Source organism: Talpa occidentalis, unplaced genomic scaffold (assembly GCF_014898055.3).
Source record: "Talpa occidentalis isolate TD23 unplaced genomic scaffold, MPIMG_talOcc4v2.1 talOcc4.12, whole genome shotgun sequence".
Taxonomy (NCBI): Eukaryota; Metazoa; Chordata; class Mammalia; order Eulipotyphla; family Talpidae; genus Talpa; species Talpa occidentalis.
Window position 1 is genome coordinate 83,840,090 of NW_023601212.1, and position 20,550 is coordinate 83,860,639.

A 20,550-nucleotide genomic window follows, 5' to 3' on the forward strand; every position below is an offset into this window, starting at 1 on the left:
GCGGAGGCGCCTCAGGAGCTTGAGGTGCGGACTCCCCTCCCCGCGGCCCGCTCGCCCGCCGCCCTCGCCGCCGCTTCCCCCGGTCCTTCAGCGCACCGAACGCGGGCCGGCGGCCGGGGCGGAGGCCCGGGGAGGGACGCAGTTCCGGGAGAGCGGGTGGGCGGGCTTCGGAGCGCCGGTGGCCCGAGTCCCGCTGCCCTGCGGTGCGCGCGGCGGCGGGCGGCGGGCGCCGGTCTCTATATGGCGGCGGCTCTGTCGGGCCTGGCTGTTCGGCTGTCGCGCTCGGCCGCCGCGCGTTCCTATGGGGTCTTCTGCAAGGGGTTGACCCGCACGCTGCTCATCTTCTTCGACCTGGCCTGGCGGCTTCGTATCAACTTCCCCTACCTCTACATCGTGGCTTCCATGATGCTCAACGTCCGCCTGCAGGTGGGTGCGCGGCGCCCGCCGGCCCCTGGTCCCCGACCCTCCCCACGCAGGTGCTGCAAGCGCGGCCCGGCCCACCTCGCGCAGGACCGTGAAGATGCTAACCGTAGCTGCCAAGCTGGATGCGGAGTGTGTGCCGAGCACCGTGCATTTCTCCTGCAGCCCCCGCGGGAGTAAAACCCGCTGGGGTTATTGTCCCTGTTCTGCAAACGAGGCCGGTGGGGGGGGGCGGGGGGTGGAGCCGCTGGCCTCGGGGAAGGGCCGCAAATGGAGCGTGAGGTGCTGGCTAGGACTGGAAAGGCCCCGAAGAGGAAATTTTGCCCAGGAAATTTAAAATTGTGGGGTGGTGGGTGGGTTTGTGACTGACTTTTCTAGCCTCCAAATTTCACAAAGCTCCAAAAAAATGACCCTCGAAACTTAAGATGAGTTCGCTATCATAAGTTAACTAATCATCATTAGTTAACTGATGTTCTGCTAGATGTACCTTACTTACTCTAGCCAGGTGTGGAAGTGTGGTGATGGTGAAGGTGAGGGAAAGTGAGGTGGGAAGGATAGTGATAAAAGGGTTCAGAGGCTTCAGACAATTTAAATGTCAAGTAGTGCACACCCACACCTCCCCATACATCCCGCACCCTGGGAACCACCTTTGCTATATATGACTGACATTTCTGCATCCCTTGAATTCCTTTTTCTAGTGGAATGAAAAGTCATCAGAGTGAGAATTAATTCTTTCCAAGCATGTCATAGATGACCAAGCGGGGACCTCTTTTTGGAGTCCACCTACATATCTTGGAATGTCTGCTGTGTGCAGAGCACCAGCTAGGTGGTAGGGGCGAAGGAGGTGCAGGAGGAGTGGCAGGTTCCTGCACAGGGGAAGCTTACATTCTGACTGCGCTGGAGTTACTTTCTCACCTGTAAAGTGAGGAAGCAATGTTAAAACCAGGCAGATGTTCTTTTTTTTTTTTTAGATTTATTTATTTATTTTTGTGGGACCCTCGCCGGCGGCCGGGGAACGAATCGGTGCTGCAGGGGCTGCAGGCTAGCAGCCCAGTGCTCAACAACCGCTGCGCCACCAGGGGAGGCCCTAGATTTATTTATTTATGTTTACAAGATGGGGTACAGGCCAGAGGTGTGTGTGGGGGGGGGTGAGAGGATTCACCAGAGACAGAGCGGGGAACAGAACAGGCAGATTGACTGAAGTACACTGCTGAGGGGAGGCGCAGGCGAGACAGGAGAGGTCTGCCTCGGGGTATGGGTTGCTCCCTGGCTGGCAGGGGACCAAACTCATTGCTGCTGCTGAGCTGCCAACAGCTTCATAGGTTGCATCTTAACCACTTGTGCCACCAGGGAGGCCCAAAATGATGTTCTCTTTTTTTAACACTCTGGTTTGGTTTACCAGAATGAAATTGTCCTTCAGCCTGGACCTTGAAGGTTTTGGTTTTTGAGTCCCCAAGCTCCTGCTTTGGAAACTCTTGTTCTTGAGTTACAATAATAATTTGTAGTCATTTATAAAACATAAGAACTGTGAGAGAAGGCTTTGTATGTAATGTTACGTTGGAAATTTCCATATTGTATACCATTATGGTAAAATCACCTCTCTGGTATGTCCACTTCTCTATATGACAGTCCCCTAGTCCAGGCTACCAGTCACTTGCTTGGGCTGTTAAAGTAGCCTTCCTTGTTCTCCACTGGGCACGTAGAGAAGTCTTTTAAGAACATAAATCAGTTCGTGTTATTTCTCACAAAAAAAACCAAAACTGATTCCTTTGCACACAGAATGAAGTTTGCATGTTTTTACCCTGCAGATCGCACTTTTTTTTTTTAAAAAAAAAGATTTATTTACCAGAGATAGAGTAGAGAGCATAACAGGTGAATCTACTGAAATACACTGCTAAGGGGAGCAGCAGGTGAGACAGCAGAGGTCTGCTGTGCCATGTGGGTCAGCTCTCTGGCTGGGGATTGTACTCAGGTCACAGTGGGTGGTGATATCTTGACAGCACTGAGACTTTAACCCCTGTACCACCAGGGAGAGCCTGCTTGCTAATCTTTCTCACAGTTTCTGTGTACTCTTTGCATGCACAAAGCCCCTCCTGCCCCTGGCATTTGCACATGCGATCCTTGCCAGCTTGCAAAAACACCTCCCCTGGCTCTGCATGGTGGTACATTCTCATATTGTAGTTTTCATCTCAGAGTGGACTTTTGTGATCACCACGTTTACATGACCTGCTCTCTCCTTTGCGACAATGTGGAAGACTTGTTTCATAAGCAACAAGAGAGGAAGGACTCCATTTCTAATATGCTTAGGGTTTCCAAATCTCAGTTCTATGTAGGGCAGTGAGGTATTTCTGAAAATTTATTCAAGTGCTTAACAAGGAATCTGCACTGTAATGATTGAGGGTAAGTGCCTTTTGGAGGCTGGAAATTGATTCTATATTAAGAGTGATGTGGCGGTCAAGAGACCTAGACACACCAAGTCCCAAAAGCTCATAATGGACAACTTGTTAGATTTGATGTCAAAGAATAGTCCAGGTGGGCCTCCCCGGTGGCGCAGCGGTTGAGCGCTGGGTTGCGAAGCTGCCCGCGGCCTCTGCGGCGCCGGTTCGATCCCCAGCTGCTCCCCGGCCACCGGAGGAGGGTCCCACATGGCGCGCAGACCTCTCCTGCCGCCCGCTGCTCCCCTCAGCAGTGTACTTCGGTCCTTCTGCCTGCTCTGCTCCCCGCTCTGGCTCTGGTGAATTCTCTCACCCTCTCGCGCTTCTGACTGTACCCAGTGCTTGTATAAACAAAACAAACAAATAAATAAAATAAAAAACAAAACAAACAAAAAAAAAAAAAAAAAAAAAAAAAGAATAGTCCAGGAACTGCACAGTTTTAGATAATTCTGCGAGCTGAATGCCCTAGGAATAGAGTTCAGGCTGCTTTGTTCAATTCAGGGGTGATGGCATGGGGTGTGTGTGGAGAAAGATAACATCATAACCAGGTATCTTTTGGGAGGGCTGTCAAGACAGCCCAAATCATTTACTTGTAATGATGTGAGGATTTTTAGATTTGATTTTGGGCTTGATCAAATGCAACAGCAGCCATTTCATAAGCTTAGGAGGACAGGAGTGTGGGGGAATCTCGCCTTATAGTGATGCTACTTTAAGCTCTTCTGCTTGTTTAGAGTCTGCTCATTTGTGGAAAGTCAACTTACTGATTTGAAGTTTAGTTATTCTGGCTTTCTGGTAAAGAAAAGTGTGACAGGAAATAGAATTTAAGGGGCACAGCCCTGCCTCATTGTTGCATTTTGCTTGGAACACTGTACCCATCCTAGTCACTGTGGGTTTGCTGGAATCTCTTTCACAAATAATAAGGGATTAAAGATTCTACTTCCCACATGTTTCCTTAGGATCTCCAGATCATTTGTAGGGCAGGAGTTATTTTAAGGGGGTTGAGCACCTCTAAAGTGATTAAACAAGAAAATAGATGCAGAAGAATTTTGTAAAATGAGAAGGGTTGTGATTTTAAACTTTGTTTGCAAGCAAGTCTTAATCTCTGAATCTTTAGCATCTGACTTGTTGACGCAGAATCTGAGCTATAAGACAGTTAAAAAAAAAAAAAAGAGAATCTATACCAAATGCTAAATATAGAAAAAGCAGGATAAATTGTACTAAGAACCTGCATAACACATTATGCAGCCTGTGGGAAGAACCAGATATCTTAGTGTCAGGTCACCTAGATTTTTATAATTTCAAAATGAAAAGGCCTATAAATAATAGTCAGAGAAAAACAGGCACGGTGAAAGTTGATCATAGTTGTCAGATGGCGATGTTCCTGTGCCCTGTGCCAGCAGCCACATTGCCTCATGCTCCCCAGCCTGAGAGTCTTCCTTTGACTCCTCTCTCTCTGCAATTCCTCTCCTATTTCTTTTTTTTTTTTTTTTTTTTTTTTTTTTTTTTTAAATTTTCTTTTTTTATAGAGGCATGTTTTTATTTATTTATTTATTATATTTGTTTGTTTTGTTTATACATGCACTGGGTACAGTCAGAGGCGCGGGAGGGTGAGAGAATTCACCAGAGCCAGAGCGGGGAGCAGAGCAGGCAGAAGGGCTGAAGTACACTGCTGAGGGGAGCAGCGGGCGGCAGGAGAGGTCTGCACACCATGTGGGATCCTCCTCCGGTGGCCGGGGAGCAGCCGGGGATCGAACCGGCGCCGCAGAGGCCGCGGGCAGCTTCGCAACCCAGCGCTCAACCGCTGCGCCACCGGGGAGGCCCTCCTCTCCTATTTCTAACTGCTGTTTGTGTCCTTCTGAATGACTTGCTAAATCCATAGCTCTGTATGTTTCCGTGTACACCTATCACCTGAAAATCTGCATTCATTCATTCTAATTAGGTATAAAGTTCAGGGATGTTGGAAGGACTGGGGAAGCTGGTGATTGTTCTCGGTAGGTCAGTTGGAGTGGGCCTTACTGAGTAGGTGGCATTTAAGTAAAACCTTGGAGGTGGTGAGGGCTTTAGCCACAATGATGTCTTAGTTAGAAGTGTTTGGTTTGGCAGAGGGAATAGCTGTATATTGAGGGCCTTATAGCTGGTGCAAGCCTAATGTCTTCCAGAACAGCAGGTCAGTGGGGAAGGAGGAGGCAGGAGATGGGTCCTGAGAGGTTTAGGTGCAACTCGCATGCTGTCAAGCCACAGTGTCTTAGAAGCATTAGGCTTCAGCTTTGCCTTGATTCAGGTGATCAATTTTAAAAAGTTGTAACGATCCTGAAACTCTGTTTCCAGGATCAATTGCAACTTGAAATGAGTTTCATTTTGTTCCTGGATTTATAGCTGGTTCTAGAAGAAAACTGGGGGAAAATTATAGATTATTAAGAACATCTTATAAAAGTTTATAAGCTTTGTAAGAGCTTAAGAAGTCAGATCAAAAGCATGAACTTGGTAAAACTTAGGAGTTTGTTCTGGCTTCTGAGATGTTGAACAACTGTATACTTTGAGTTGAGAGGAACAACTTTCCTCTTTCAAGTGCTCTTTCCTCTTTCCTCTTTCAAGTGCTTTCATCATGATTTTTCATAAACTTTTTGTTCTGAAAATTTTGAAATCTAAGTAAAATTTGAAAGAATAGTACAGTGAACACCTGTATCCTTGACTCAGGTTTTTGAAAGCCTTAGCAAATAATCATATAATGCTTCATGCTCATATTAAAATGTATGAGTTGGATCTGTATGTACTAATGTTAAAAGATGCCTACCATATATAAAGTGAAAGAAAGCAGTTTTGTAGTATTATCCCATTTAAAATTTTTTTTAAAGATTTATTTATTTATGCAGACAAGAGCTGGGATATAGGCCAGAGAAGCGGAGGGTGAGAGGATTCACCGGAGACAGAGCAGGGAACAGAACAGGCAGACTGACTGAAACACACTGCTGAGGGGAGCAGCGGGCGAGATAGGAGAGGTCTGCTGCGCCATGTGGACAGCTCCCAGCCTGACCGGGGATTGAACTCGTGCTGCAGAGGCTGCAGTTTGCTTCATAGCACAGTGCTTGGGAGGCCCCCATTTAAAATTTTTTCATAAATGTTCTTGTCAATACCTGGAAAAGAGGAGGACATTCCAGGACCAGGGAACAGCCCTAACTCAGAAGAGAAATCGGGCATTGCTTTGGAAATGATCTGTGGAGAATGACCAAAGTTTCTTCGCCTACACAGAGTGGGTGGCTTATAACAGCATTTATTTTTCATAGTTCTGGAGACTGGGAAGTTCAAGATTAAGCATGGTCACACTCTCTTGAGGGCTCTCCTTCTGGTTTACAGCCAGTCTTCCTCTGTGTCCCCTCATGGTGGGATGGGTTAGGGGTCTCTGGGGAGCCTTTTTTTAAAAAAAGTTTTATTTATGCATACAAGAGCTGGGGTATAGGCCAGAAGTGTGGGGGTGGGGGGTGAGAGGATTCACCAGAGACAGAATGGGGAGCAGAACAGGCAGATTGACTGAAATATACACTGCTGAGGGGAGCAGCCGGTGAGACAAGAGAGGTCTGCTGCACCATGTGTGTTATCTCCCTGGACAGCGATGGAACTGTGCTGCAGTGGTAGCGTCAGTACTGAGATTCAATCCCTTGCTTCATCAGGGAGGCCCAGGAGCCTCTTTTTAAGGACACATCCCTTTCATGAAGGCCCCACACTCATGTCCTAAACACTTCCCAAAAGCCCTATCTCCAAATACCATCTGTGGGGGTTAGGGTTTCAGTATATGTACAAATATTCAGACCACCACACCTCCTGATAGCTTTGTAAAAATAAATGGCACTCACAAACAAAAGAAGTTGGACCCTTATACCATATGTAAAAATCAACTCATAACGGATCAAAGACCTGAATAGAGAACATAAAATTCAGAAGAAAATGTAAGGGAGAATCTAAATGATACTGAATTTGGGAATGATTTTTTTGCCAGAACCACAGGCAACAAAAGAAAAATTAGATAAATTTGATTTCATGAATATTTAAAACTTTTGAATATCAAAGTAGTGAAAAGACAACTCATAGAATGGGAGAAAGTATTCCCCCATTCTGATAGGATGGAATCACATCTGATAAGGATTAATGTCCAAAATACATTAAGTATCTTAAAACTCAACAACAACAAACCAAACCAACTCAAAACAAAAAACCCTGATTTAAAAGTTGGCAAAGAGGGCCTCCCCGGTGGCGCAGTGGTTGAGCGCTGGGTTGCGAAGCTGCCCGCGGCCTCTGCGGCGCCAGTTCAATCCCTGGCTGCTCCCCGGCCACCGGAGGAGGATCCCACGTGGCGCGCAGACCTCTCCTGCCGCCCGCTGCTCCCCTCAGCAGTGTACTTCGGTCCTTCTGCCTGCTCTGCTCCCCGCTCTGGCTCTGGTGAATTCTCTCACCCTCCCGCGCTTCTGACTGTACCCAGTGCATGTATAAACAAACAAACAAACAAACAAATAAATAAATAAAAAACATGCCTCTATAAAAAAATAAATTAAAAAAAAGTTGGCAAAGAACTGGAATAATAGTCCTTATACTTCTAAGATAACACAAGTAGCCAGTAAACCCATGAAGACATGGCTGCTGGAGCATATGCATGGGCAGTCAGCCACCAACTACAGACAGCACTCGTTGCTCCCTAGAACATTCTGAAGAGCTCCAAGTCTCAGCTTACCCACTGCAGCCTCCTGGCTCCATGATGGATGACCTGAAAGGAGGGCCTAGTGACCAGGTGCCCAGCCCTACCTGCCCCTGTTCGATACAGACACAGACCCAGTGTCCCCCTGTTCTTAGGCTCTCACAGACCCACCTGGGTTAGCTTCTCTGAGACCTGCTTCTCCCAGCACTCCTTATCCTGCCCCAGGGGCTCTCAAATGCCCAAGTGGTGAGCAACCATCTCTCACTGGCAGAATCACCCAATTCGGACCCAGGAGACCCCTTTCTCCCACACCGGTCTTAGCCTCCAAGAGCTTCCACCAGATGCCCTGCTCCAAATCTGAGTTTCAATCCATACAGACTGAGAAACTCCCTGTTCAACCCTCTCTTGGCCGAAGGGGCTTGGCACTGTCCCCAGCACAGACCTTTCTGCCAGGGAAGCAATAAAATGCAGTGCTGGGACAACAACAAAAATTAGTCATTTGATTTGAAATGCAAATCAAAACCACAAGATACCATTTCACACATACCGTTTCCTATAATAATAACAAATGTTGGTGAGGATGTAGAAAAATAAGAACCCTTGTGCACCATGGTAAGATGTAAAATGTGCAGCTATGCAGGAAAGAGTTGGGCAGTCTTTAAAAGCTAAACAGAATTATTATATGATTCTAGGTATGTCTCCAAAAGATTTGGAAACAGGAACCCAGACACCTGCACTCTAGTGACCATAGCAGTGCCTTTCCAAAAGGTAGCCAATGTGGGTGTCCTTCAACAGAGGAGTCAATAAATGAAATGTGTACACAGCGCAGTGTTCCCCGTCTTTACGAGGAAGTAAAGTTCTGGCCCCTGCTACAATTGGGATGAACTTTGAGGATGTGATGCTAAGTGAAATAAGTCAGCACAGAGGACGCTTACATAGACCCCTAAGATGGTCAGACTCATAGAGACATACAATGGAAAGGTGGTGGCCAGGGGCAGGGGACCTGGGCATTGAGGAGTTTAATGGGGACACCCTCTCAGTTTGGGAAGATAAAAAAGTTCTGGAGAGGGATGGTTCCAGCACCCAGGATGGCTGCACAGCTGTGTAAGTGTACTTGATGCCACATAGCTGTCCACTTCAAAATGGTAAATTTTGTGTTATGTGTATTTTTTTAGAAAAATGATGATTACACTCTTGGATGTTGCGGTGATATTAAGTTGCCATAACACTTTTTACGTGCCTATTCTGTTCTTGACTGCAGCTATAAACTGGTAGGGACATAGGCTCCCATGTTTATAAAGACTTTGACTGCTTTTTTAAAAAAAGGATCGTTAAAAAAGGCTTTATCATGGGAATATTCAAATACACATAAAAGTAGAATGTTCTGTGGACCCGTCTGCTCACCACTGCTTTCAGTAAGGCGCATTTCTCTACCCAGCACTGAGTATTTTATTATTGTTATTTTTTTTAAGATTTATTTTTATTTATGCATAGAAGAACTGTGGTGTAGGCCAGCAGTAGGCCAGCAGTGTGGTGGTGAGAGGACCCACCAGAGACAGAGTGGGGAGCAGAACAGGCAGATCGACTGAAATACACTGCTGAGGGGAGCAGCAGGGAGACAGGAGTGCTGTGTGGGTTGGCTCCCTGGCTGGGGAACTCAGGCTGTATTGGTGATAGCGCTAAGATTTAACCCTAGGCATAGGAAGGCCCCAAGCATTGAGTATTTTTTTTTTTTTTTAATAGAGGCATGTTTTATTTATTTATTTATTTGTCTGTCTGTTTTTGTTTACACATGCACTGGGCACAGTCAGAAGCACGGGAGGGTGAGAGAATTCACCAGAGCCAGATCGGGGAGCAGAGCAGGCAGAAGGACCGAAGTGCAGCGAGCGGCAGGAGAGGTCTGCGCGCCCTGTGGGACCCTCCTCTGGTGGCTGGGGAGCAGCCGGGGATCGAACCAGTGCCTCAGAGGCTGCGGGCAGCTTCGCAACCCAGCGCTCAACCGCTGCGCCACCGGGGAGGCCCAGCATTGAGTATTTTAAATCACAGTCAGAATGAATCTTTTTTTTTTTTTTACTTTGAAATAATTTGACTTACAGAAAAATTATAAAAGTAGTTCTAAGTATTCCAATAATCCCTGAACCCAGGTTCCTCTAATGTCAGCATTTTACAGGACCGAGGTATACTTATCAAAGCTAAGGAGTACGCATGGGGCATTGGGATTTAACTGGTTTTCCCACTAAGGTCCTTTTTCTGTTTCTTGTCCCCACATTTAGTTGCTAGGTCTCCTTAGTTTCCTCTAGTCTGTGCCATTTCCTTACTTTTGCTTTTCTGTTGATTGGACGTTTGGATTTTGGGACTATTTTTCACTATTTGGCTCTTGTGAGTCATACTGCTACGCACATTCATGTGTAAGTTTTGTGTGGATGTGTTTTAATTTCCCTTGGATATATAACAGAATGGAAATGCTGGTCACATGGTGACTCTTTAATCTTTTCAGAAGGGTCATTCTTATTGCCCTGTAAAAGCTGGGAGTGGATGCAGGAGACTTGGAGTAAAGCAGGTGAGAAATGCTGCTGATTCACCAGGGTGGAACTATGGGGCTGGTTGTGTTTTGGATGGATTTTGGTGTTAGAGCTGACTAGCCTGCCTGCCTTATTGGATGAGATGGGTGTGTGCATTTCTTTTTCCTGGTCAGTTTCTCTCTCCCTCTCTCTTTTTTTTTTAGTAGTGATAGTTTCTTTTTTTTTTTAATAATCGTTTATTTTGCATAAAAGAACTGCGGTATAGGCCAGAGGTACAGGGTGTGAGAAGATTCACCAGAGACAGCATGGAGAGCAGAACAGGGGGAAGAACAGGGGGAAATACACTGCTAAGGGGAGCAGCGGGTGAGACAGGAGAGGTTTGCTGTGCCACATGTGGGTCAGCTCCATGGCCAAGGAACGAACTCATGCTACTGTGGCTACCCGATAGCTTCATAGTGCTGAGACTTAATCCCTTGCGCCACCAGGGAGGTCCCTCTAGTTTGTTATGTTTGACTTTACTTATGTTGTATTTAGCCAACTGAAGTTAATTTTTTGTAATCAAATTTGCAGTCTTTCCTGACTTTTTGGGCTTTGTCTCATTATATTTGTCTCAGGCTATAAGGAGTCCACCCATATTTTATTCTGGTACTATCACTTTTTACTTTATTATTTATTTATTTTTAATTAATATTTTATTTTATATAATTCTTACATCATTTTTCATTTTTGTACAATGTATGCATTATCATTTTGGTTATATTCCCCATACAATTGCACCCCCCCTTATTTTGACCCTAGTCCTTCCTCTCCCCTTCCCCCCCCATAGTATATCACTTTTTACTTTTATTTTTTTTTTAAAGTTGCATCATTTTTTAAAAAGATTTATTTATACAAGCACTGGGTACAGTCAGAAGCGCGGGAGGATGAGAATTCACCAGAGCCAGAGCAGGGAGCAGAGCAGGCAGAATGATGAAGTACACTGCTGAGGGGAGCAGCGGGCAGCAGGAGAGATCTGCGTGCCATGTGGGACCCTCACTTGGCGGCCAGAGATCAAACTGGAGCTGCAGAGGCTGCGGGCAGCTTCAACCGCTGCACCACTGGGGAGGCCCTCACTTTTTACTTTTAAATAGCATACATTTGGGGTTTATCCTGGAGTATGGTGTGCAATATAGATTTAAACTGATCTTTCTCTGAACAGTGCTTCAGTGAAAACCTTGTGCACAACCACCATCCATGGGTAACCTACCATCCCAACTCCAGCACCTCCAACAGCGCCCTGCTAAGGCTCCATGACCACTCTGATTGAATCTGCTGCAAACCATCTTAGTAGCTTTCCGAATGGTAGCCTATAGGCACTTGTAATAGTAGTTATTGCAACTCGCTCACTACTGAGGTGCTTGCTCTGTGCAAGTCCTCCATTGGGCTTCTCAGTCACGCTCCAGCCCAGCCCTCTGCCCCTATACTGAATGTACTGGTCTGTGTTTAGACCATTCCATGTTGCCATCCAGGAGGTCACTTGTCTGTCCTCTGCCTCACAGAAGCCCTCTGCAGTATTTTATCACCATCACTTTTGATAGTCATAATACCGTAGCTACTGTGTTTTGGATGCTGTGGGAGGCTGGGTGGGAGCAAATGCAGGATGGTTCACACATTGAGTCCTGGCAGTAACCTAGGAACAGAGAATGGCCCTAGCCTTCTGAGAAGAGACACAGCCCTGCCCTTGGACATGTGGACTTGCTTTCAAGAGTCTAGGCAAGAAGGAAGCAGTGGTGGCCAGCTGTTCCACTAGGCTTCTTAAGGGTAGGTTTGATTTGGACCTGCTGAATGATGAGGAACAGGAAGTCAGTTTTGTTAGTGAGTTTCCTGTGGTTATGAGTCAGCTGAACATAGAGATGACGGAGTTCTTACTTCTCATCCTCTAAGTTGTGTAGCAATTTGAGGAATTTGTTTCAGCCTCCTTAGTCTGATTTTTTAAAGTTCTAGGCACAGCCGTGTTAGATATACTGATATCACATTAGAGAGCCTGTGTACCCAGGCTGCTCTTGCGTGAGTCTGTGAGCATCAGAACACAGGACCGTGCTCCAAGTCATTGTCCCAATCTGGCCTGTAGCTCCTGTTTGTCAGCTGTGTCTTCTTCCAGAGTCCTTTGTGAAGAGCCTTGCCAGCTGACTCTCAGACATGGAGGCCAAGATATTTTTAGTCTACAGAGCACTGATATCCAGACCAGCAGGTCCCTGAGGCCATTAATAGCTCAGGTTAGAGAAGAGAAGGTGACTGCAGTCCGAGAGGGCAGCAGCTGCCTAATTGGGTCAGGCCTATTGTGCAGCAGTTGGTTGCCTCCAGCAGGCAGGGACTCTTGTGGAAGGTGATTTCGTATGTTTGTACAAACCTACCCAGACACCCTCATTTTCCTGAGCACAACACCCCTCTAACCCCTGTGGTTCCATTTCAACAGTTGTCTTTTTTGGGGGGGATGTGGTAAGGGAGTAATTTAGAAATGTACCCCCAGTACTGTACTTTGTTTCTCCTGAATACACACTCACTTGTCCTCAGATAGACTCCTTCCCTTATTCTGGTGGTCTCAGGTTTGGTGGATGAGTTTGTTTGCCGCAGTATGTGCTGCTTATTGCTTTGTGGACTCACAGGGGCTGGAGATGAGACACCAGGAACCCAGGGCAGCTCATGATATACTTTATTTGGTGCAATATAATATCCTTTTGTATGTGGAGTATAGTAAGACTAAACTATGAAAAATATTAAATATGTTTAGAAATTATTTGAAGGTCATTTGTTTCTCAAAGTATGTTGTGTTTAAGAAAGTCTAAAATCAGAAGAGTTGGCTAGTTGGGGGTCAGAATCTGTTTTCAGTGACCTACTGAAGTATTTTTGTGAAGAGAATTAAATACATAGTTTATTACTGAATTTACTAAAGATTGAGGGGGTTTTCAGTAACATTTTTTCCGTCATTATTAAATACATGTTAATGGTATGTCATTTAAAATATTTTAACACAAATCTGGTAACACTTTAGCTTTCTGAGCAGTATGAAGTCCTTGTACAAGGACATAATAGAAGTGGTTAAATACTAATTTTCCTGAGAATTGGCCCATATTAAGTGACCTATTTTTCTTAGGAATTTTTTAAAACCACTTTAATATATGTATTTTTTATATATATATATATATATATATATATATATATATATATATATATGAATGCGTCTTCCATTTCAGAGAATGTTTATTCTTAGTACATTTCAAATCAGTAAAGTAAATGTAAGGTTTGAAATAATATCCTTTGGAAAGTTAATTGGAGAGAACTGTCAAACGAAGTTAGATTTGACATGGTAAACTTTGAAATGTATTTGAAAGTATTTGAAAGTATTTATTTTGAATTGTAGCCAAATAAATAATTTGTATTTATTTTAATTGCACCTTATATTTGTATATTGCTTTATGTAATATACATATGGTTCAAATGTATTTTTATTAGATAAATAGAATAATGGTCACCTATTGATTAAAAAGTTTTGAACATATTCCACAGGAGGGAGGGAGGGAGACAGACAGCAGATATCTATATATATATATATTCATTCGTAAACTATGTATTTTGCTCTACCAAAATATGGTATATATTATGAAACAGAAAAAGTTAAAAAGGGAATGAGATAAAAATGAACTAGGCAAGGGTGTTCTGATATTTCTCCCATGGTCCTTGAGATGGGGTTACCCCACTTAACTACCACATGACAAAAAGATTGTGCAAAGTCTTTCAGAGTTTACCTGCAGCTGACTAAGTAAGTTGTGCAAGAAACACTTCCCAGCATCCTCTTTTTTTTTTTTTTTATAGAGGCATGTTTTATTTATTTATTTGTTTGTTTGTTTTGTTTATACATGCACTGGGTACAGTCAGAAGTACGGGAGGGTGAGAGAATTCACCAGAGCCAGAGCAGGAAGCAGAGCAGGCAGAAGGACTGAAGTACACTGCTGAGGGGAGCAGCGGGCGGCAGGAGAGGTCTGCGCACCATGTGGGACCCTCCTCCGGTGGCCGGGGAGCAGCCAGGGAGCAGCCGGGGATCGAACCGGCGCCACAGAGGCCGCGGGCAGCTTTGCAACCCAGCGCTCAACCGCTGTGCCACCGGGGAGGCCCCCAGCATCCTCTTTTTGACGCATTCAGCATAGTTTGTGTCTGTGCTGCTGAGTGCTCCAGAGATGCTTTGAGTCCTCCTCCTCTTTGTCTTTGGTGGGTACCTTGCCCATCAGGCCTTGAGATCTTGAAGGTCCAGGAATGCACCTCACTATCTTCCTGTCTCCTCTCTAGGGGTGTGAAACCAGGACTTCCGGCTCTTTCCCCAGCTCGAAATCTCGGTAGAACTAAAGAATTTATTAATCTAACTGCTTATCACAGCCCCACACTCAAGCCCTGTATTTCAAAGTATTTGAAAGTATTTATTTTGAATTGTAGCCAGAATCCACACTTTATTTTTTTTTAAAGATTTATTTTTATACAAGAACTGGGGTACAGGCCAGATGTGTGGGAGGGTGAGAGGATTCACCGGAGACAGAGTAGGGAACAGAACAGGTAGATCCGCTGAAATACACTGCTGAGGGGAGCAGTGGGCGAGACAGGAGAGGTCTGCTTCGCCATGTGGGATTCTCACCGGCCGGCCGGGATCGAACCCGCACTGCAGAGGCTGTGGACAGCTTCACAGTGTGGCACTCAACCACCTGCGCCACCAGGGAGGCCCAGAATCCACACTTTAATTGCACCTTATATTTTTATATTAAATAACATGCAAATCTGAACTCCACTCCAGACCTGCCACTCCCCCTGTTTTCAGCTCACAGCACCTTCATCACCAGAATCCAATGTCAGAGGAAACTTGTGGATTGTCTTACTTCTACACCTAGTCAGCCACCACCTTTAAGTTTCTCTCTCCTCTCTGCTGTCCCGGCCCACTTCTTCATTTTCTCCCTATCTTGATGGAATCGCCTCTTAACTGGTCTGTCCAAAGTGATTCCTTCCCAGTCTAGTCACCTCACTGCCGCCAGAGTAATTCTCCTGAAGTGCAAATCCAGCTGAAAGTTGGTCTGTGACACTCCACCCCTGCCTTCCAGGTGGCTGGCAGCACGCTGTGCCTCTCCCTGGTCCCTGCCTGTCTCCACAGCCTCTGCCTCTACTTCCAGCTCTACTTCCAGCTGCCTAGCCTCTGCCTCTACTTCCAGTGTTACAAAAAATTGCTTTATTTTCTCCCCACTGTGCTTTCTTTAAAATTTTTTAAATTTAACCTATATAGTCACATAGCTTAGTGTCTCTTGCCCCCACAAGGTTAGTTAAGAGAAACAGCAGTTTCCTGCTCCCTTTTCTCCAGCCTCATAGCCCTCACTTGCAGCACAGTTGGTTGTGTGAATGTTCACTTCTGCCTCCAAATTGAATGCTTAAGATTTTGCTTTTTGATTCTTGATTTTTAGTTTTTGTCTTTGTCCAACTGGAAGATATGATCTCTGTTCTTTGTTTCAGCTTCCATCTCATGCACCGCATTGCCATTCCTTCCTTTTCCCAGGAGAGGTAGTGCATTTTAGATTGCAGTTCCTTAGGCAGAACTCAGAAAAATAACTAAATATGACTTATGTATTTATTTTTCCCTTTTCAATGTTTTGGGAGTATAGTTGTTTTTTTAAAGGAATAGGTGTTAAAGCTTTTTTTAAATTTTTAAATTTTTAAATTTTTTTTTAAAGATTTATTTATTTATGCATACAAGAGCTGGGCCAGAGATGCAGGGCTGGTGAGAGGATCCACCAGAGATAGAGTGGGGAACAGAACATGCAGACTGACTGAAATACACTGCTGAGGGGAGCAGCGGGCGAGTCAGGAGAGGTCTGCTGTGCCATGTGGGTTTCTCCCTAGCCGGTCGGGGATCGAACTCATGCTGCAGAGGCTGTGGACTGCTTCATTGTGCAGTGCTTAACCCCTTGCACCACCAGGTAGGCCCAAAGCTTTTTTTTTTTTTAACCTGGCCAGTCATTAGAGAACTAGTGAGATGTCACAGTCCATTTAAAGGAGAATTTAGACAGGATATACATACACATACAGCTGTAATGAGGACTGCTGAAGTGAATTTCCAAGTTGATATAGAACTGGTCTGTGTCCACAGGTCATTGCTTTCCTCCAGACACAATTAGGGTTTGTATCTCTGGATAAGAAGGCATTGCCTTACTCTTTAAGTTTTCTACAACTTGCAGAGTTGTAGAGCATCGAAGACAATGTAGAGCCCTGAAGATTAGATAACTTGGTAACACATCCAGTGGGATTATTTTGTCTTATTCGAAGTTTTTTTTTTTTAATTTATTTATGCATACAAGAACTGGGGTACAGGCCAGAAGTGTGGGGGGTGAGAGGATTCACCAGAGACAGAGTGGGGAACAGAACAGGTAGATCAACTGAAATACACTGCTGAGGGGAGCAGCGGGCGAGTCAGGAGAGGTCTGCTGTGCCATGTGGGTTGCTCCCTGGCCAGGGATCGAACTCATGCTGCAATGACTGCGGATAGCTTCATAGGTTGCATCTTAACCCCCTGCACCACAGGGAGGCCCTAATTCAAAGCTTTTGACAGTTTCTCCTGATATCTCCATTTGGAACATGATAATATCACAGAGTGATTATTCTTGGTCATAGAAAAAGGCTGGTCTCGTTTGGTTGCAGTGCAGGAATAGTGCTAACATCTGCTTTGTATTGAACAACTGCTGATACCACAGATGAGCTTCTGTCCAAAAGTTTTCATAAGGTCTCTCAGATTGGACTTTTATTTTATTTTATTTTTTTTTAAATACTCTTTTTTTTTTTTTTTAATTTGTTTGTTTGTTTGTTTTGTTTATACATGCACTGGGTACAGTCAGAAGCACGGGAGGGTGAGAGAATTCACCAGAGCCAGAGCAGGGAGCAGAACAGGCAGAAGGACTGAAGTACACTGCTGAGGGGAGCAGCGGGCGGCAGGAGAGGTCTGCGCGCCACGTGGGACCCTCCTCTGGTGGCCGGGGAGCAGCCGGGGATCGAACCGACGCCGCAGAGGCCGCGGGCAGCTTCGCAACCCAGCGCTCAACCGCTGTGCCACCGGGGAGGCCCCTCAGATTGGACTTTTAAAAGCCACTTTCATTTGCTTAGTGTGAGAGCAGAGAACTAAATCCAAAAAACTTTCCCTGCCATATTTTTACTTGTAGTGCCTATAAATCTGGGTGAATTTTCTCATATTGAGGTTTCAGAATTTGCTGTTTCCTGACCTGCCAGTTTCCACCTTCAGGCTGGAAGTTTGTGTGCCAGGCTTTCTCTCTGGCCTGGTTTTCCTGGAAGGGCTTTGTAGACCTTGGGTCTGTAAGTAAAATCAGCCTAGATGCCTTAGAAGTGGTTTGCCTTACTCAAGTCACTGGCAGCCATTCTCTGGTAGGAGCTTTTGGGTGATCCTTTGTTTGCATAATTGAGTCATCCAATGCTATTCTGGTTAAGAGGAGGACAGATTTTTTTTTAAGGAAAGCAGATTTTTATTGAACCTATGCAAATGATATTTCCATGAAAAGTACAAAGCCTCAATGTATATTTTTCTTATTTTAAAGCAGTTTGAGGAAATACTCCATTTACAAAGTACTGCTCTTTTTTGTTTTGGTGTCCTTTTTTAAAAAATATATTTTTATTTATTTATGCATACAAGAACTGGGGTGTATGCCAGCGGTGGGGGTGGGGCGGTGAGAGAGAGAGAGTGGGAAGCAGAACAGACGGATCTACTGAAATACACTGCTAAGGGGAGCAGTGGGTGAGCCAGGAGAGGTCTGCTGTGCCATGTGGGTCAGCTCCCTGGCTGGGGATCGAACACAGGTTGCAGCAATGGGTGATAGTGGGATAGCGCTGATACTTAACCCCTGTGCCACCAGGGAGGCCCTTGTTTTGGTTTCTAATTGTTAGGTGTCATCCTATTTTCCATCAAAATGTCGACTGTTAGGAATTATCAGGTGTATACAGTCTCTCAAGACTCTGTCTTCATTATAACACTTTGATGATCTTCTCCAGGTTCACATTGAGATCCATTGAAGGCATTTGCTGACTGACACAGGCTCAGCGCATCAGAGGACACACAGCATGAGGGACAGAAGAGGGACTCTCCGCACCTGCCCTGCAGAAGTGAAGGGAGAGGGAGATGATTTGGACAAACTATTATGTAGACTTAAAAGAACTCAAAGGAAGATCCTTGTCCACCAGACACACCTTGCTGGATGAATAGTCCTGCGGTTGATGTCAATGGAAATTCACCAAATGAGGAGTTATCATTGGAAATGAAAAATGGCCTGAGAGAGGTCAGCCTCTTGCTTCACAGTGTCAACAAAGTGCTCCCGTATTTGAGAGAATCAATAAAATCGGCTTCTGCAGCGGTTCAGAGCAAGACTGCGGATCTGTTCTCTGCTCCTGCAGAAGAGCGTTTTGCTGGGGTGTCTTGTGGTGGTGGGGAAACTGTGGTGAGGGACTGGCTTGAAGGAGGCCCCAGTGTCACTGACAGCCACAGAGGACAGTGCTGCAAAGGAGAGCCCTGGTGGGGGTCAGGACTACTGTACGCTCAAATGCAGTCCGAAGTGGGGACTTCTAAGGATGAACCACCAAGTGCTCTTCCCGAGGGTCTAGGCTCTGAGTTAAAACCATTTTGCCTGCATTCTGTCCTGTCTACACCACTGCACTCACTTCCCAAAGTATTCCTGAATGATGAGACAAAACATGTTTTCCTTAGCCATTCAAAGCCCATGTTTCTAGAGCAAACAATAGGATATGAGCAAATACTCTCAAGTGTAAAAAGTACCTCAAATGATCTGCAGATAACACTGGGGTTACTGGCTCTACAAGCTTTTGAACTAACAGATCCATTATGCCATAGTTAAGGTACAAGCAGAACAATGAAAACAGTGAGATTAATTTTAAAAGTTTAGGATGAGTTCTTTCACGCCAGGTCTGGGCACAAACAGTGCAGTCATGAAGTTCCTGCTTTGATTTGTGTGACCAGACAAACTTAGGTGGAATTGAACCTCCTGGAAAGCTGGTTGATGTGGAAGGAAATTCCTAAGCATGTTTTTTAGATTGTGCTTGAAAGATATTCAGGATTGAGTAATCATTTCAAGGAGAATATTGATCCTATGTAAACATCAGATTAGAACATAAAGAGTTAACATAACGTTCTTCATGTACCTTCCACATTGATTCTAAAGGGCTACTGTCCCAGATAGCATCTGTCTGTCCAGACTGTCTCTGATCATCTAACGGAAGTGGAGACTGATAGGAATCAGCCCTTCTGCAGTTGTGCTTAAGCCTTGCTGAGTACATGGTAAACTGTTACTGTTTCTACATTTTGTAGGATAATTTTGGTCTGCAGCAAAATTTTATTTTTCTTTCCACTTGAAATGCAATTCAAATGGAGGCCCAATGGTGAAAGTTGCAATATTAAACTTAACTTTATAGAATAATCCTTTTGCAGACTAGGAACCTTTGCAGTGTTACCCGAAATAAAAATGAGCTTGAGACTATTTGCTGTAGTTCAGTGATAAGCAAATCAAGTATTTCCATTATAGAAAATTTCCCATTTCTAGGAATTGAGGTATCTTTTACACTAGGATTTTTCTGAGGTAACTCCTTTTGTTGTTGAGAACTTTGATAAAGGTCATTTAAGAGTATAAGTTTTAAGGAGTCCCAGAGTGAGGCTTCAAACAACCATTTTCTGGATTTATTGATTGCAAATATCAGTTTATATTGTGTGCTAAATTACTATGCTATGTGCTATTTTAGTGTTTTGGGAAAATGAAAAATAAAATTGCCCTTCGGCATAATAAATGTCTTATTTTACGTGTGTAGTCTTGGCTCACCTTGTCTTTATCAATGCTGCGCTTCTAATACTTAAAAGTTGTCTAGCACTGAAGTAGGTTACTGATTGAGACGCCTGGAAGCAGGGCTTGAAAAAGAAAATGTAGGGCTAGGTTGGAACTCAACTCTTGCTTTCCTCCCAGGATGTAATGAAACAGTGTATTGTGATCTTTTGGGGTGGTGCTCAGAGTCCCAAAGTAAGAGTCCTTGTGAAAAACAATCTCCATCTTGCCTGGCAGTTAAAGCCCTGGTTACTGGACACTCTGCTTAGGGTCACTGACGGGTGCATCTTGAAATGAGAAAAGGACACATTTGAAGGTTTAAAATGGGAAGTGTTTTCTCATAGAACCCTTCCCCCACCACCTACATCCGCCGTGGGGAGTGGGGCGCTGTCTTTTTTGTTTTGGTCTTAAACTAATTCTACTTCTTTGGAATGGAATAAATTTTCAACCAATTGCAAAGCACAAATATGGAATTCCCTAGTTAGCATCAATGCTTAACCAATACATTTGACATGTATTCATATTAGAATAGGGTATTTTTTTAAAAGCAGCTTCTGAAACAGTTCATGATAACTTTTTCCTCTGCATTAGCT

The 20,550-nt window shown here is 44.7% G+C and overlaps 2 protein-coding genes across 2 annotated transcripts; both read left to right on the forward strand.

Moving 5' to 3' along the window:
* Positions 1–223: 223 nt before the first annotated feature.
* LOC119242341 (small integral membrane protein 10-like protein 2A) lies at positions 224–18,164 on the forward strand. The gene is made up of 2 exons (XM_037508064.2): positions 224–426; positions 18,126–18,164. The coding sequence occupies exons 1-2, from the start codon at positions 241–243 to the stop codon at positions 18,144–18,146; spliced, it is 207 nt and encodes a 68-aa protein (XP_037363961.2). The 5' UTR covers positions 224–240; the 3' UTR covers positions 18,147–18,164.
* A 30-nt stretch (positions 18,165–18,194) lies between these two features.
* Positions 18,195–19,957, forward strand: FAM220A (family with sequence similarity 220 member A). The gene is given in 2 exon segments (XM_037507117.2): positions 18,195–18,291; positions 18,294–19,957. Coding segments are annotated over 2 exon segments (786 nt in total). The 3' UTR covers positions 18,983–19,957.
* The last annotated feature ends 593 nt before the right edge of the window (positions 19,958–20,550 follow it).